At 37.4% G+C, this 16,586-nt stretch overlaps 1 protein-coding gene across 1 annotated transcript in view; it reads left to right on the forward strand.

Moving 5' to 3' along the window:
• Nucleotides 1-16,586, forward strand: part of brinp1 (bone morphogenetic protein/retinoic acid inducible neural-specific 1) — a 115,375-nt gene that overhangs the window by 56,209 nt on the left and 42,580 nt on the right. The window contains exon 4 of the mRNA XM_026173679.2: nt 8,624-8,793. Within this exon, the coding sequence (XP_026029464.1) occupies nt 8,624-8,793 (170 nt within the window). The remainder of the gene's footprint in view (nt 1-8,623; nt 8,794-16,586) is intronic.

Genomic DNA, 16,586 nt, shown 5'->3' on the forward strand with positions numbered 1-16,586 from the left:
TTGATTAACAATATTACTTGTTTTTCCACACTGGCTGAAAAAGCTTATTACACATGGCTTGCTTAAAAGGTTCATGTCAATGAAAGAATTTATATGTAAGGGAGGATTTCTTTCAAGAAAAGTCTTTCAGGTCTGTTAGGAGTTTTGGACATGCATATGTAATGTATTTTTAAAAAATCTGATGATACACAGTATAACAAAAAAAATCAAGTATTTGGTAAGTTTTATTCCTTTTTGTTAATATTGCGATCAAATGCCCCTGCATGATTTCCACTGTGAAAATTCAGCCTAATATTGTCCAGGATTATTTATTTACCAGCTTGCTAACAATGTCACATCAACTCAGTAAAGCAGCTTGAGGTCAACTCTTTCTTCATGGTTTTGAAAAACTCAGCCGCAGCTACATCACAAAAGAGCAGAAGAAAGCGGACGTGAAAATGTTCTCCAACCAAATCAAAAAAGCTGGGATTTTCAAGTGACTAACAAACAAGAGCATAAGTGTTTCCAATAAAGTGTAGCTGTTTCATTACAGAGAAAATATAACCTTTAACTCTTTCTCCCATGAACATGACATTTGACGACCTCCCCTGTGTCCTTTATAATGAGTTTTGACACCTCAGAATGTGTCATTAAAGACGTGGTTTGATGAGCACTAGAGAAGGTTTTTCCAAGGGTAGCCCTAGTAAGCTGTATAGGCAGAAATCACTTTCACTAGTGCACCCAGTCATTTTGTTCTGGAGGCAGGTCTGAACAGCAGCCGCTCAGTTCAGAAAACAGAAACAAGGGTTACTCTAGTAGGCATCCAGGGGGGGAAAGAGTTAAGAATATATATAAACAGTTTATGACTATATGAAAGAAAATTACAAGAAATTGCCAGGTGTCCTGATTTGTCAGCTGTCCATGGTTAGTAACTTGTACAGAATTGCAGGCAATCAACCAAATGGAAATGGCATGCTGTCTGCTAGATTTTTCATCTGGAAACAATTTCAGAAACATGTATTAAGTAGAGAGACAAAGACACATTTCTATTTCTATTTTCAGTTCATGATAATTGATCATTTCAGTGAACACTTTTCTCAGAAAACAGATTATCAGTCTGTATGAAAACCAATAAATGTGATTATGATGATGCTTTACATGGGCACTTGAAAGGTATTAGTAAAGGAATCCCAAAGAAGTTTAGTAGGGAAGGTAAGCTGCTGTTGCACCAAAAACATAAATAAACATAGCAAGAGCTAAGGTGTAAGGGAAAGTGTAGCTGAATCAGAAACCCTTGCAAAAAGTATAATTCAACTTACATATGATCTTCAAACTTACCTTTACTTTAAGGGACACAGTGTGCACTTCTGTGATTAATCTATAAGCATGACAGATCATCAAATTTCAGTGTAGATTGCAAATATTATAGAAGATTCATTCTATAGCTACTGTTAGTTACTATGAATATCAACACTGTTCTTAATTTCTAAAGAATTAATCAATTCAATTAATTTACAGTGAAAAAGAAAAGAAAAAAAGCATCAAAAGTATATTGAATGTACTTCACCCTAAAAAAAAAAAAAAGGTAAGCACCTGTGCTCTCCTAGCCTAACAATAAATGCTTTCTCCTCGCTATGTCTTATCTTATCACAAGCTCGGAGGGATGGATGAAGGCAGCTTACTCTGATTATGTTCCCAACTGCATTTTAAAGATATAATTAGTAAGATAATCTGCTCTGTTATTCAAACCTTGAATTATATAATTGCATGCATGAAACATTGCCAAGTAGTCGCTTCACTTGTGTAAATTGCCGTTTGTACTGCAGTTTTGTAATCTCATGATCGAATGCCTCTGAAAAATATTCTTTATACTTTTGTCATTATTATGATGCTGTTCAACAGGCTTGGGTCATGTTGCTCCAGACTTGACAAAGCTTGGGAAATGTGCATTTATGTACCCCAGTATCAATTATTCAGAGAGAACTGGTGTCTTTTAATTTAATTTTTAATTAAGTAACCTCAAACTATATTTGTATGTCAGAAGTGATATCTTCAAGTGGAACTGATGCTTAAGCATTAACGGAAAAAAATAAATCTGGTAGCAGATTTCTTTACTTTCAAATATAAAGTCGGCTTTAATTATTTAGTTACACTGTGCAGATGAATATTAGATGTGAAGAGTTAGAACTGGGATATTGTATAACCCACCCTGTAAAGTGATTCATCCTGCAACACCTTTTTTTTGGAAATTGGAAATACAATATTGAGCTGAAACATCATATGGGGGTGAAATAAAATTAGGAAGAATCCTAATACAACAGGTACATCAGATGGCTAAAACAGTTGAAAATAACCACAGTATCATTTTCACCCACAGCATCCTCCTTAAGGTTATTGAATTGCATCACCATATGTGGTTCCTCTATATTTTTACAGATATCCCCGAGCTCATCTACTTTGCCCCTGAGTTATCATCATGTTTTCTTTAACCTTCAGGCCTTTGTTTCAATTTATGGGTCAGCAAACTCTTATGTCAATCTTGGAATTGCCCATTAATGGTTATATGAACCAAGAAATGTGCATTCAATACTAGAGATGAAGTAAGAAGAGGAGGCTAATTCTCTCTTTAGCCACCTACACTTTGTGGTCTCATGAGTCATTATACACTTGAGAGGAAAGAAATGAATTCTCCTTCTCCCAGGCAACTTAAAGTTGAGTGTTCAAGTGTGAAGAGCGCCATTAGAGCCCCTCCGCCCCACCCGGAAACTGAAAGAAAATGTTACAATGAATTACCATTGTTATGTCACCTAGCATGAGTCGTTACTTCTTCCTTTCTTTGTCTTTGAGCTCTAAAGAGCTAATGAAAAGGTGTACATAGTCACAGCCTCTTCTCAATATCTTTTGTTTTTACTTTTTTTAATTAAAGGCAAAATGAATTCAGTTGGGTAGTTTGTCATTTATATTTGTTGTTGTTAAAGAGTTTCATGTAAAAGAGGTAAGTTGAAAGGAAGTGTGGGAGTGGAGCCACCTGGTGGTCCGCCACAGTAGGATCAATGCTATGCTAATGAATGCTAATGAACTAGCTTTCTGTGTTACTAATTGCCTGCAAATATGGTGCTGTGGTAATGACAGGGTTAACTAAGAAGCAGATATTCTTATCTGAGCACTGACTGACAACGTCAAGGGAAAACATTTGTTGTCTGAACATTTTTGACTGTTTTAATTAGATCTCAGTTTGTGGCACATTTTTTACATTTTGTTCGTTTGTTTGACTTTTCTTAATGAGTATCAAGTTATGTGTATTTTGAAGTGTAGCATATGATCTGAGTAGGGCTGCCACGATTAGTCAACTAGTCACGATTACGTTGTCTATCAAAATCGACAACGACTGATTTAATAGTCGATGCGTCGTTTGAAGCTTTGTAAGATCCCAAAAGACGCAGGAATAAGTAGTAGGATTTAAGAGTGTAATAACGGACTGAAACAGAAAATGGCAGCACTGCATGTACAAGGATGCCAGCTGCCGTTAAACCCCGAAGAAGAAGAAGTAGCTCTGTCCCAGAATTCATAGCGCAGCCCAGCTCAGTTTCCAACAATGGCGGCAGCTAGTTAGTTTTAATATTACTCTTATTATTCTTTCTGGGTCACAAAATAAACGTTTAACATATTTTCAGGTGAGAATGTAGCTGTGTAAACCTCAAATATCTGCTCAGTTTATCAAGACACCACATATTTTCAAAAGCGCTCCGACGTTTTCGGAGACGTCTGTTACCCACTAGCTCGATAGCTAGCCGGGGGCAAGGCTCACTAGAGCCGGTGAGAACACCGGACTCCCGGCAAATCGTTTTCAAACCCATCTTTCGCTACTCAGGTTAAACATATATAAGTCACTTAGATAACTTAAAAATGTTATTGTTTGGCTTTTTTTAGTATTTTATTTGTTCCTGAGTAAATCGGTTTGGCTGAGATCAAAGTTATAGTTTTTGCACAGCTGAATAAACGTCCAGCAGACAGCTGATTATCAGAAGTGTGAGATGCTCGAGAATATACTCCGGTGTCCCGGTATATTTTAGATAGCAAGGAGTTTATTAAACTTCACCGAAACAATCTGCAAATTTCATTAAAATTTAATAAACTATCATCTTGTCTTTATTTTTAGTTAGCACATACCTTAAACACTTAAAACTGTAAGCTAATGATAGTTATATAAGAGCAGATGCTGCTGGTGCAATAATCTATACGTTTTATGTCCAATGGATGCATGATCTGATTAGTCGACTAATCGCAAAAATAATCAGTGACTAGTCGACAGAGATGGGCAGTAACGCGTTACTTGTAACACGTTACTGTAATCTGATTACTTTTTTCAAGTAACGAGTAAAGTAAGGGATTACTATTGCAAAAACGGTAATTAGATTACCGTTACTTTCCCGTAGGAACGCTGCGTTACTGCGTTACTAAAACCATGATTTTTTGCGAGAATGTCTCACGACAGTGACGTAAGCGAGTGTGCCGTTAGTAACAACAGCTGTGTGCAGATCAACAATGGATCACATATCGATTGTGGGAGAGAGTATGAGCGTGCAGCATTTAAAGCGTGGAAGTACTGACCTTACTTTGAGTTTGACTCCATAAAATGTGACAAAAACATTAGCGTCCATTGTGCGTGGGAAGAAAACTTCTTTTTACAGCGAAAAAAACCCCTAAACTTCCAAGCAAGCACCGAGTGCGCAACGACATAATGGAAAATTCACAGAGAAAGTCGCGGTTTCTTCAACTGACCGCGGCACACGTGCACCAGGGTAAACCTCCGCCTATCCCAGTCCTGCTTTTCAGGTGAAAATAGAGCAACAGGACCGCTGAGTCTTTGACTTTATTTATTTTCTGCTGTGTTTTACTTGCATCTATTTGAAAGAGTGAGTGTAAACACAAAAAATATTTTATTTTATGTGCTGGAATGTGCAGAAAATAGCTTTAAATGTCAAACTAATTTATTCAAGTCAGAGAATGGTGCATATAATTAAATTTTTGCTTGATGCATAAAGTTAAAAGATTAAAACTGATAAAACAAGTTAAAAAAAGAGACTTTTCCATTTGATTACATTTTATATGATGGATTATGTAGAAAAAGTAGAATTGGGCTGAAAGATTTATCGCTTTATCACCTCTTCAGGTTGTAAATCGTGTTTTTAAAAAGTAACTAAGTAACTAAGTAATTAATTACTTTTGAAAATAAGTAATCAGTAAAGTAACTTCTTTGGGGAAGTAATCAGTAATTAGTTACTGATTACTTTTTTCAAGTAACTTGACCAACACTGCTAGTCGACTATCAAAATAATAGTTTGTGGCAGCCCTAGATCTGAGTTTAGCCCACTGCGGTTAAAAGACTTGAAGCAGTTAAAGTGAAAATATACCTCAGTTTATGTTTTAACTGAATTTGAAGATGAAATAAATAAATTAATAATTAAGTAAATAATATGTACATAAAACAGTTGGCACAAATATTTAACACCTCAGGCTCTTTGCCTGAGAACAATAGTGTAAGTGAAGCACATTTGCTGACAGGAAAATTCAACCTTTCGGTGTGTCAGTAGTGAAGACGTCTGCAAAAGTAAGGCTGTATATAAATGCTAGAGGAGGTATTGCTTTTAGGGAATGTGAAGGACAGATTTGCATTTTGCTAAAGCTGTAAGGAATATATTTTAGCACATCTGTCATTTTCTATCCTTCACATGCTTGAAATCATTTTTCCACTTTAAGTGAGAGAACTGCTGTTTCACTGTGACTTCCATGGGTGTGTGCACAGCCAACTATAGAGCATCTGAGTCGAGTCAGGGAATAGAGAAAAAAAGCTTAAAAGGAGACACATCCAATTAAATCCAGCAGACAACTTTAGCTACTTTGGAGAGTTCATTGTCCTACATACATCTGTGTGGAGGGATTTAAAAAATACACGTTCTGCTCAAACATTTTGCAAAACAGCAAACACTGTCGCTTTAATTGACAACATTCATTTCTGCCTAGCTTTTGCCACTAAGAACTAATCTACATTAACAACAACAACCACAGTGCATTTTTTAAAAATGTACTTGTAGTTAACTGAGAAAGAGTGCATTTACTTTACGCTCTGTTAGAGCTGTTGCGCTAATAACTGCATGTTAGCTGAGGAGACTCCTTTGCCAACCAACACTCTGTTGTGATTACACAGACTGACTGAATGAAACTTATTCAGTGTCTCATATCTTCTGCCATGAAAAAAAAGAAATAGTTTATTGAAATGACTTGTGGTTGCCCAAGGCTAAAGTTCATATGCAGAACTATGGCTGTGCCTCTGGTTGTAGAGTAAAACTGCCCAGTGAAACTTGCCAACGCTTCTGTCAACAACAATATCTTTTACTCCATTATACCAGAATATATCTTGCATAAACCCGAAGCAAATGTGTAACTGGCAATAGCGTTATGCCGCTGAAGAGAAGGGTAGAAAATTGGTTGTGAGTGTTACATATACATTTTATTATAAGCGTTAACCTATTTTAATCACGAGATTATTCATAAGAGAAGTAAGATGTTTACAATAGAGCTAAGTAGTTGTTGGGTTGTGAAATAGAATTCATCCTATGTTGGTTTATTATTTACACAATTTTTGTCATCAAACATATGTATATATAGTTAAGTACAAAAAATAGATGTAATTTTTCTGTAACGAAGTAACTAAAGTAACTGCAGACAGCAACACCTATCAGCAAATGCAGGGTATGTTTGTGTGTGTCCTGTGAATCTGTGACTAGGTTATGAAGTCATTTGAAAGCACTCACTTAGGTTCTTTGAAAAGGTTTCCCACACATGTACCACTGGCATAAAATGGGGCTCTCCCTACCATTCCATTACACTAGGCAGTCACATATCCTCCATGACCTCTACATTCATGCAAACACAAGGAAAGTGAAAAAAAAAGAAAAAGATATTCAGAAAACATGCTTGTATACATGCACGGAAACACTGATTTGAGATGAAACAGTTTAAAATACCTCTCAGCTGTAAACACATACACCCTACACGAGCTGATTATTTCTGGCAATGTGCCAGCGAGGTGCCCCGCAATAATGTAGCACAATGTATTACTTATAGAAAGGTGCACACAAATGACTTTTTTAAAGCCAGAGAGGTAATGATTTTTCCTGGCCAGCTAGCAATAACCACAAAATATTTATGTATAGAAGACCTTTATGCCACACTAAGTTGAAATAGTGATAAAAAATGGCAGATCAAGGGCTTAATGTGGGACTATTATTCTTGTGCAGTGGTGTAAGTCGAGTGTATGTAAGTAACTTTGCTAACCCCTGAGGGACAGAGAGCATTGCAGCATCGGAGAATCGGCCCTCGTCCCCTCAGTGTTTGTACTCTAACCAGGCATGAGACATTGGCCCTGACTGCTACCCACCCCTAGTCACGGTCACCACAAGTTAAATGACCAATTCCAATGCATCGCTTGGGGCCAAATAACCATTCACAGCACTGTAAACCTGAACATATGTGACACGCTCTTGAAATAGTTCCAAGCATATGGTTTGCCATTTGAACAGTAATCTTTGCAGGATAGATTGTGTGAGCTTGCAGAAGTGAACTGATATTTGCTTGTTTGCTTTTTATGAATCTGTTTCTCCTTGTGGGAATGAAAGACTGAGAAATATGATGTGTACTGATTGAGCATCTCAGCTCTTTTTAGTGAGTCAACAAACGAGCACAAGACATGCAAACTGAAATGGTTGTCTGGTGCGCTGTAAATATTTAGGCCCTTTGCTGATCTAGACTTTCATATTCTTGACCTTACAGGCACTTTCTGCAAGATCAGGTTGAATTCAGTGAGTTGACACACTTACCGGTACTTCTCTTTTTCAAGTGTTTTCTGAAGTGTAAAGACGGACTTACTTTGTCATCTTTGATAATAATAGCATTTAAATTATGAAGTATGTAATCAGTATAGGATCAGTAATGTGATTGAACTGAATACAGTATTTTTGTAAAAATATATAACTGGGGGAGGATCTGGGATTTGTGCAGTCTTCTTGAGGTAGCTAAACTGGTTCCACTACTTACTTTTACCCTTTTCGTATTTTTCTTTTAAAATATTTGCATTCAATTATTTCAAATCAATTATTTGTGTGTTTGTATCATGCCTATTCTTTTCCCGTTCTGGGTTCTTTTCCAAGAAAAATTCGGATGTGATATATTTACCACAAGACCACAGGATGAAATCCCTGTGGTATTGTGGTAAAAATTCTATATCACTACACCTCTTGTGGAAATAATGCAATCCCAATAGGGGTAAATCTAAGGGCATTTTCCGGGGATGGTGCCAGCTGGGGATGAAGCAGCAAATATGTGACTGTTCTGGGAAACCTAAGGCATCTGGTTTCTCAAGCTAAAGCTCCTAGCATTGGTATTCATCTCTGACTTCTCTGTTATATTGAGTGCTCCACCGGCAACCAAGATAAGACTGAATATGACAACTTTCACATTCAATATATGTACAGCTCTTGCTTCGCTTTTGTAGTACACTGGATTAAAAAATAATGTCTTCATTGCCTTAAAAAGTTCTTAAAAAACATGCTTATATAATTCCATTTCTTTTTGCCACTTGCAGGGGAGGAGGCACTGACAATGTACCTGGCCAAAAACAAGCTGGACAGAAAGCTTGCCAATGCTACTCAGAATGTGGAAGCCCTTCATCAGTTGGCTTCGTCTTACTTCATTGACCGTGACGGTACAATGAGGAAGCTGCATGAGATCCAGATTTCCACCAATGCCATCAAGGTTAGCAGATTTTAAACATGCACATTCACATACAAATATTTTTGGTTCCTGATTTGTTGTGCATGAATTTATGCTTTTTCATAATACATGTATAGATGTATTGTGATATTCAGTGCAAAGGAAGTGCATCAAATTGACAAGTGAATTTCATGTGTGCTCACTTAGACAGTCAGAGAAATACTTACTTTCTCTTCCTCTAGAGAGACATATGTTGCATAATACAAATAAATTAAAGTGAAAAGACAAAAACACAAACACAGTGCATTTCATGAATATACATTAGCCATTGTAAGGATGGTGGAAATAATCTGAATGTAATACAGGGTGTCTTAATTAGCATATTTTGCCAAAGTATAGAGGAGCAAGCACGACGATAGATAACCAGTGTTAATGATGGCACCACAGGCTGAAGACTGAAAGTAGATATACTATACACATACAGTAGTAAACACTTTGACTGGACAGACAAGTTTCCTATATGGATGCTTATGAGAAGTCAGGGTCAGATGATAATCTGCAACACATACACACATGATAATGTGCATTAGTGCACAGGAATGATTTTTTTACTGCTAAAGACAATATATTTGTTTTCATCAGTGTTCACCGAATAACTGAAACAACAGCAACAAAGGAAAAACAAACACACAACTGTATTTGTAGTGTGAGCCTGCTGCATGCAACTGCTTGCTCACTGTTTATTCAGACTGATTCACCCTTTCAGTGAGGAGAGGGGGCTAGGAGCAGCAGTTGTAAAAACATGTAGATGTGCCCTGAAATGACAGCTGTACAAATACGTATGTTTATTTAACAGAAATTGTAGATTGGGAAGGACCATATAAAATCATACCAATCTGAGAAAGAACTGAGGAAAGTTGTGTTTGTTTGGAAATAGAGCAGGAAGCTAACATGCCCTGAGGTAAAACTGTGTCTGCTGCAGTCAAATATTAACTACTCTGAGTGAGTTAGCTGGTGTTAATTTCAAGCCCAGCTGATCATAATTATTTAGACTTCTCTAGTTTTCCAGGCATTTGCAATCACACAATTCTTAGTGAAAAAAAAGCTTGCAGATGAGAAATTAGGCAGCGAATGCTACCTAATATATAAATAGGATGTTGTCTTGTAAATGTCATCAAAGATATAACTATAAAAGGTCAGCTGGACAAATTTTGAATTTTCAGTTGTGAAGGCCTGTTTCAAAATGTGTGCCCGAATCTATCTATCTATCTATATATAAATGGTAAATGGCCTGTATTTATATAGCGCTTTTACTAGTCCCTAAGGACCCCAAAGCGCTTTACATATCCAGTCATCCACCCATTCACACACTGGTGATGGCAAGCTACATTGTAGCCACAGCCACCCTGGGGCGCACTGACAGAGGCGAGGCTGCCGGACACTGGCGCCACCATATATATATATATATATATATATATATATATATATATATATATATATATATATATATATATATATATATATATATATATATATATATATATATATATATATTTATTTATTTGACAAATTCTTTGACAGATTCTTTGCCTTATTCTGGGTAATGGCTAGAAATAGTGTTGAAATCCCCGTAACTCTAAAATTCCCACAGCAGTTGTGATGCACCTGTGCTTGCACACCTGCACTAAAATCTGCAGGATAACTCTCTTATACACCCACCAATGCTCCACCTCCCTATCTTCATTCAAGGAGCAGATCCTGAGCTTTTTGTTGTTGTGAGTGACAAGTGGATTAAGGGGGTTTGGCAGATGAGAGTCCAGGTAGCAGGAAGTCAAGCATGACAAAATTAAGCAGACCTGACAGTGGCTGCTGAGTCAGTTTCTCAGAAAAGGAAGGCAGGGCGTGTGGAGAAGAGAGACCATCCATATAGCACACATACACAAAGACACACACACACTCACAAACACACACATCGAAAGCTGAGAGGGCTACATGTCTTCTGATCCAAACCGATGGACCAATAACGTATTTCAAGAGGAGAGGGGGTTTTTTTTAAACTTGAGAAAGGGGTGGGAATGGATTGGTGATGGGTAAGTTAAGGAGCTAATGTCACGCAAGAAGGGTTTCTTGTGCTTATCACGTACTGCATGAGGGTTAGTAATGAGTTGTCTTAGACACTAAATTGATGTTTTTTGCTTTTTAACAGGATAAAATAGCCACCTAATAGGTCTGTTCTATCAAGTGAAACAAACATGGCTGTGCACAGTCAGAATGGCAGTGAACTTGTAGCGTGGGTGGTGCAATCCAGCAGTTACATAAAAGAATGGAACACAAATCCATGCTTTTATTGGTTAAAACTATGGTTCCCAAGCTCTTTTTGCTAGACCCCCCTTTGTCTTACAAGAAAAATGTTCGCCCCCCTGAAACGCAGCTGTTTCGTCCACACGTAAACGGCGTTTCGAAACACCGAAACTGAGATTTTTTAAAACTCCTTTTTTTGCGTTTACGTGTGGACGAGGAATACAGAGTTCGTCACGCAACATCAAAGGTATGTGCTTTTTTTTCACGTCAGGCTGTGCGCCACGTTATTGTTTACATGAGATGAATTGCAGAATGGCAGATAGAGACAAAATACTGTTAATCTGACTATCTGCAGGTATTACATGCTTACATACACACGTAGTTACTGTCCCTCCATTTACAAAGGCAGAGGCGTCACGATGTAATTATTTTATGTGTAGTTGTTTTTTTCCTGTGTAATAATGTTCAACATTGCTATCAATACATTTTTCAAAAAATGCCTCTTTGTGCAAAATGAGTTCAAAAACATAAACAGCTGTGGGATACTGTTTGTCTGTGATTTGAACCGGGCAACAGATCGTGGCAGGATCAGCCTGATGTTATTTGGATCCCGCTGTAACTTTACAGTATAAAGAGCTAACATCTCCAAAATGTCAGGAGTAGTTAGTCATTATGAGAAGTGTTTGTGAACTAAAAATCAAGAATGTGGGATACTGTTTGTCCGTGATTTGAACAGCCCAGCACTGCTCCCAACGAAGGGAAAACCAATTCTGCAGGGGAGACCTACCTCGGCACTTGTGCAGGTGAAACCAAAGCGAAGATATGCTTCACCATATTTTCTAGTCTTTAGCTTAGAATAAAGTTGGTTTGGAAACATATTCAGCGATGTTTCATCTCCTGCTTTGCGTTTGTGTGGGCGCCCCATGCTAGCAGTGTCCAAGCATTTTTTTCCCCCCTTTTCATACCGCACCCCCTCTGCAATGGCTCTGCGCCCACCCCCCACCCCAATAGAAATATGTGGTGACTAGATTAGAGTCCTTGCCCTTTGCATGTAGTTTCCTATTTTATTATTATATTGATTTACTGGAACTATTTGGGCATCAGCCTTTCTGCAGTGGGTGTGTTACACCCAGCAAGTAAGAGTGCTTGGGGTGTGAGGGGGAGACTTTTTAAGAATATCAACTTCTTTCTTTTTTACTCCACAGAGTAGCAATTGGCTATAATTTGTACTTTTGTTTAGGAATATTATAACTGGAGAGTGTCCGGATAGCTTGTCTTAATGGCTAGGGCTGCCACGATTAGTCGACTAGTCACGATTACGTCGACGATTAAGGAATTTAATTTTCGGAGACGTCTGTTACCCACCAGCTTGATAGCTAGAGGGTTCGAGGCTCACTAGAGCCGGCGAGAACAGCCTATTCCCGGCACATCATTTTCAACCCCCCCGCGGTCTTTCGCTACTCAGGGTAAACATGATATATAAGTCACTCGGATAATTTAAAAATGTTATTGTTTGGCTTTTTTCAGTGTTTTATTTGTTCCTCAGTAAATTGGTTTGGCTGAGATTAAAGTTATAGTTTTTACACAGCTGAACAAATGTCAGACAGAAAACTGATTAAACAGAAGTGTGAAATGGTAGAGAATTTACTCTAGTGTCCTGTTATGTTTTACATTGAACGAACAGACGGCCGAGTTTATTAAACTCCACCGAGACAATCTGCAAATTTCATTAAAAGTTTAATAAACTATCATCTTGTCTTTATTTTTAGTTGGCACATACCTTAAACACTTAAAGCTGTAAACTAATGATAGTTATATAAGAGCAGATGCTGCTGGTGCAATAAGCTGTACGTTTTACATCCAATGGATGCATGATCTGATTAGTCGACTAATCGCAAAAATAATCGGTGACTAGTCGACTATCAAAATAATCGTTCGTGGCAGCCCTATTAATGGCACATGATACCAGTATCATGTTTGAGAAGTAGCAGACTGTTTTCTGATGGACCCATGTAAAATCAGGAGCACTTTCTCTCACATGAAAGCTGTTTACTATATTCTATTGTATGCTATTATTTGCTTTTTAATGCACACACATTTGCACATCTTTTAAGAGTAAAGAGGTGCATACTTAATTGTATTGTTTTTAGGGAAATCTGTGTTAAAAACACCTAAAACAGTGGCTGAGCATGTGCTAAAAATGTAAAAATACATTCAGCATTATATACTGTATATTTTTTAGTAATACTAATAACATTGGTAATATATGTTAACCTTGTCTGATATTCAAAATGCAAAACATATTCAAAACAAAATGCATTTAGGATGAATCTGTATTTTCCTTTTACTTGACTAAAAATAAAGGCAGCCTAAATTGCAGTTCTCCAGTCACGTCGGCTGCAGACAGACAGTGATCAAAATGTGCAGTGGAAGCAAAGTCCATCAGAAGGCACGGATCTATAAACACAGAGAACAAGGGCTTTGCTCCTCCAATATTGATTTAGTATGGCTGTAAGTCCTGCTTTGGAGTGCAAACTTACAATCAGGATAAAAAACATGCATCAATACAGCAGAAATGTTTTCCACATTTCCCATCTGCAGGTAAGCAGGTTGAAAGTCAGTTCCGTTGAAATAGTTTGTAAAATGTTCAAAATCTGACCTCTGTGAGATTCAATATTTAATACATTTATTCACTATTAGTTCATTCAGCATCTGTCTAACACTCTTATTACCCTGAGGATTTATAGTAGCTTGAATACACACAGTCTCATGAAAACGTATTTTTTATTCTTACCTGGGTTATCTTTTTGTACTCTTTTTGTACCTTCAAACAAATATTGTTTTTTTAAAGCACTGTATATACTAAAAACATGTTTAAATGTATCAATTATTTTGAACTATGAATTCATGGATTTAATATTATACTTAAATTTCTAATGTGAAGGGCAAAATAAATAAGTAGCTTTGTATTGTATTTGTATTATGTGACATATTTCCACAGTGTATAAGTCTGGAACGATAGATGGCAAAACAACTGTATCCTTAAGACACAATTGAAATGATTATGAAAGCTACAGACAACTAATGTGTCTCTACTGAAAGAACTGTCCTCCACATTGGAGAATGAAGAATTTTCTTAAAATGAAAACCATGTTTCTGTCAATTGTCTGCCTAATCGAATAGCCAATTTAACAAAGAGGATGAGACAGACCCTCAGCCAGCAGTAGAACAGCTCCATCAACAGTGTTTATATGGATATTCGTTGTGACGGGCATTCATGAGAAAGATGCTGGTGCCCTGACTGCCCTGCTCAGAGAATCACCAGAGAAGTGCGACAGCTTCTAAAGTCTTGTATGTGTTTCTTACCGTGATATATTATTATATGAGTCAAATACAAATTTCCCTGTGAAGACAGCAAATGACCTTGAACATGGGTCTATTTTGTATATTTTAATTTAGTTTGATCAAGATGATAAAAAGTTGTTTTTCTTCTTCCCTACTTTTTCATTGCTGTTGTTTCTTTGTTTTTGTTTCACTCTCACTCACATTGTCTTTGATAGGATTCATATCAACAGGAAAGGTAACAAAAGTATTCTAGAAAATGTAATCACTTGCAAAAATCAGAATTACTACGAGAAATAAGACGCACACATTTTTAAAACACCGTACTCTTATACACTCTGAATACACTCTCTATTAAGTTATACAGGTATACACATTATACAGATATAGAATGCTGCCAGATACACTGATTCCATACCTAAATCCTCATATGATTTTAAGTAAGAAAGAAAAAGAAAATCAATGATCTGCAGCACCGTAAATCAGAATTTATGCTGTGTATGACTTTGGCAAGCAATACTTGATTAACTGTGTCATTATCAGACTACTAATGAGGCGGCAGAACAGCACGTGAACATCAGGACAGCCAGCAGGGTATATCACAATCAATCTTTGATGACATCAGACATCTGTGCAGGCACTAATGCAAAGCTTCCTCATTATAAACGTAGTTTTTTTCATCAATGAGAAATACAAACAGTTGTTTGATTGTTATTGGACTCCTACAGGTTGCACATACTGTGCAAGTTACAATGGTTGGAATACTAAAACACATAGAACACTATTAATCTTTAATAAGAAAATTTCCCTAGGACCACTGATTGTATTGCTAAATAAAATTTGGTAATCAAAATCACTGATGGAAAAATGGTTACATTTGGCTAAAGTAGACATGGTCTAATGGTGAAATTTATCACAGGAAAAAAAAAAGCCCAACAGCATGGCACTGATTCTATATGTCTCTACCGAATGGATGTTTCCAGGACGTTTTTACTCATTTGGTCTTTTAGCTGGGTTTGGCTGAGGTTACCGCTGTTACATACATGTCAGCTCAAAATGTTCAATTAATTTGAGATCTAGTAACTGCAAATGTTTAGAAGATAGAGTAGGACAACTTGTTTGCCAGCCTAGCTGTAAAGGGGCATGGTTAGCGGCTTAGCTAAGTGCTGTCTTGCCAATTTATTTTGGCAGTTAGCCTGTTACTTGTGTCAGTTGTTTCAGAGGTTTTTGTATACATCCAGTCTTAGAGGAACATAGGCACTGAATTCTTACAGATGCCCACTCCACAATTGTGACATAGTGCAGTGAGTATGACATTTTAGAGCCTCTGCCACAAACCGGTCCTTTGAGTCCAATGCAGCTATTATGAGTTGGAGATGGATTATACTCCCTGAAGTGAAGATGTAGAAAAATATGTTGACTTGGATAGATGATTAAAGGGGACAAACCTACCACAGACTACAAGCTATAACATAGATAGCAAAGTGGCAATTTGTGAATGAAATGGTTATCAAGAGGGCGGGGAAATGCTCAACAAGATCGATTATTTTGTGCAAATAAAGAGAAACACACTCAAGAAGCAATGGAAACGGTATAAGAAAAGACCGCAGGGTGGTAGACATGATATCCCCCCCCCCACTCCTTCAGTGTGTACCCTAATGATTCTTCAAATCCCCCCCAAATTCTCAACAAGCTCAAAGCCAATTATCATTACAATACACAGCACTTTCTGGATCATTGCATGAACTTAAGGCACCTGGCAAGACAGCAGAAGACTACACAGGTAAAGACGAACAACTGCTCCTGGCACTGTGGTTAGCACCACCACACACTGGTTGAGTATTCACTGTAGTACATGCATGGGAAACCCTTTTGACGTGCTCCACAATGTAAATCTCTTTACTGCCAAGACACTGAAAGAACTGCAAGGCACATGCAAAAATTGAGGTTTTTTTAGTGTTCCTTCACCTATAACCACCAAATCCCAAATGAGCGGCTATTGCCAGGCCCATCCCTCTCCTGGGGATGTATCAAAGAAGTATTTCATCAGGTGAGATTGCTGCCTGAAGATCGGCCTATATAGTGATTTCTTGGGTGTGAGAGACTCTACTACCTAGAGTGTGTGAGTTGATCCTCCTGTTTGGGAATATGTGTTCACCAGGTGGTGCCCTATATATACTCCATAGCTAATG

The sequence above is a fragment of the Astatotilapia calliptera genome, chromosome 7, assembly GCF_964374335.1.
Source record: "Astatotilapia calliptera chromosome 7, fAstCal68.1, whole genome shotgun sequence".
Taxonomy (NCBI): domain Eukaryota; kingdom Metazoa; phylum Chordata; class Actinopteri; order Cichliformes; family Cichlidae; genus Astatotilapia; species Astatotilapia calliptera.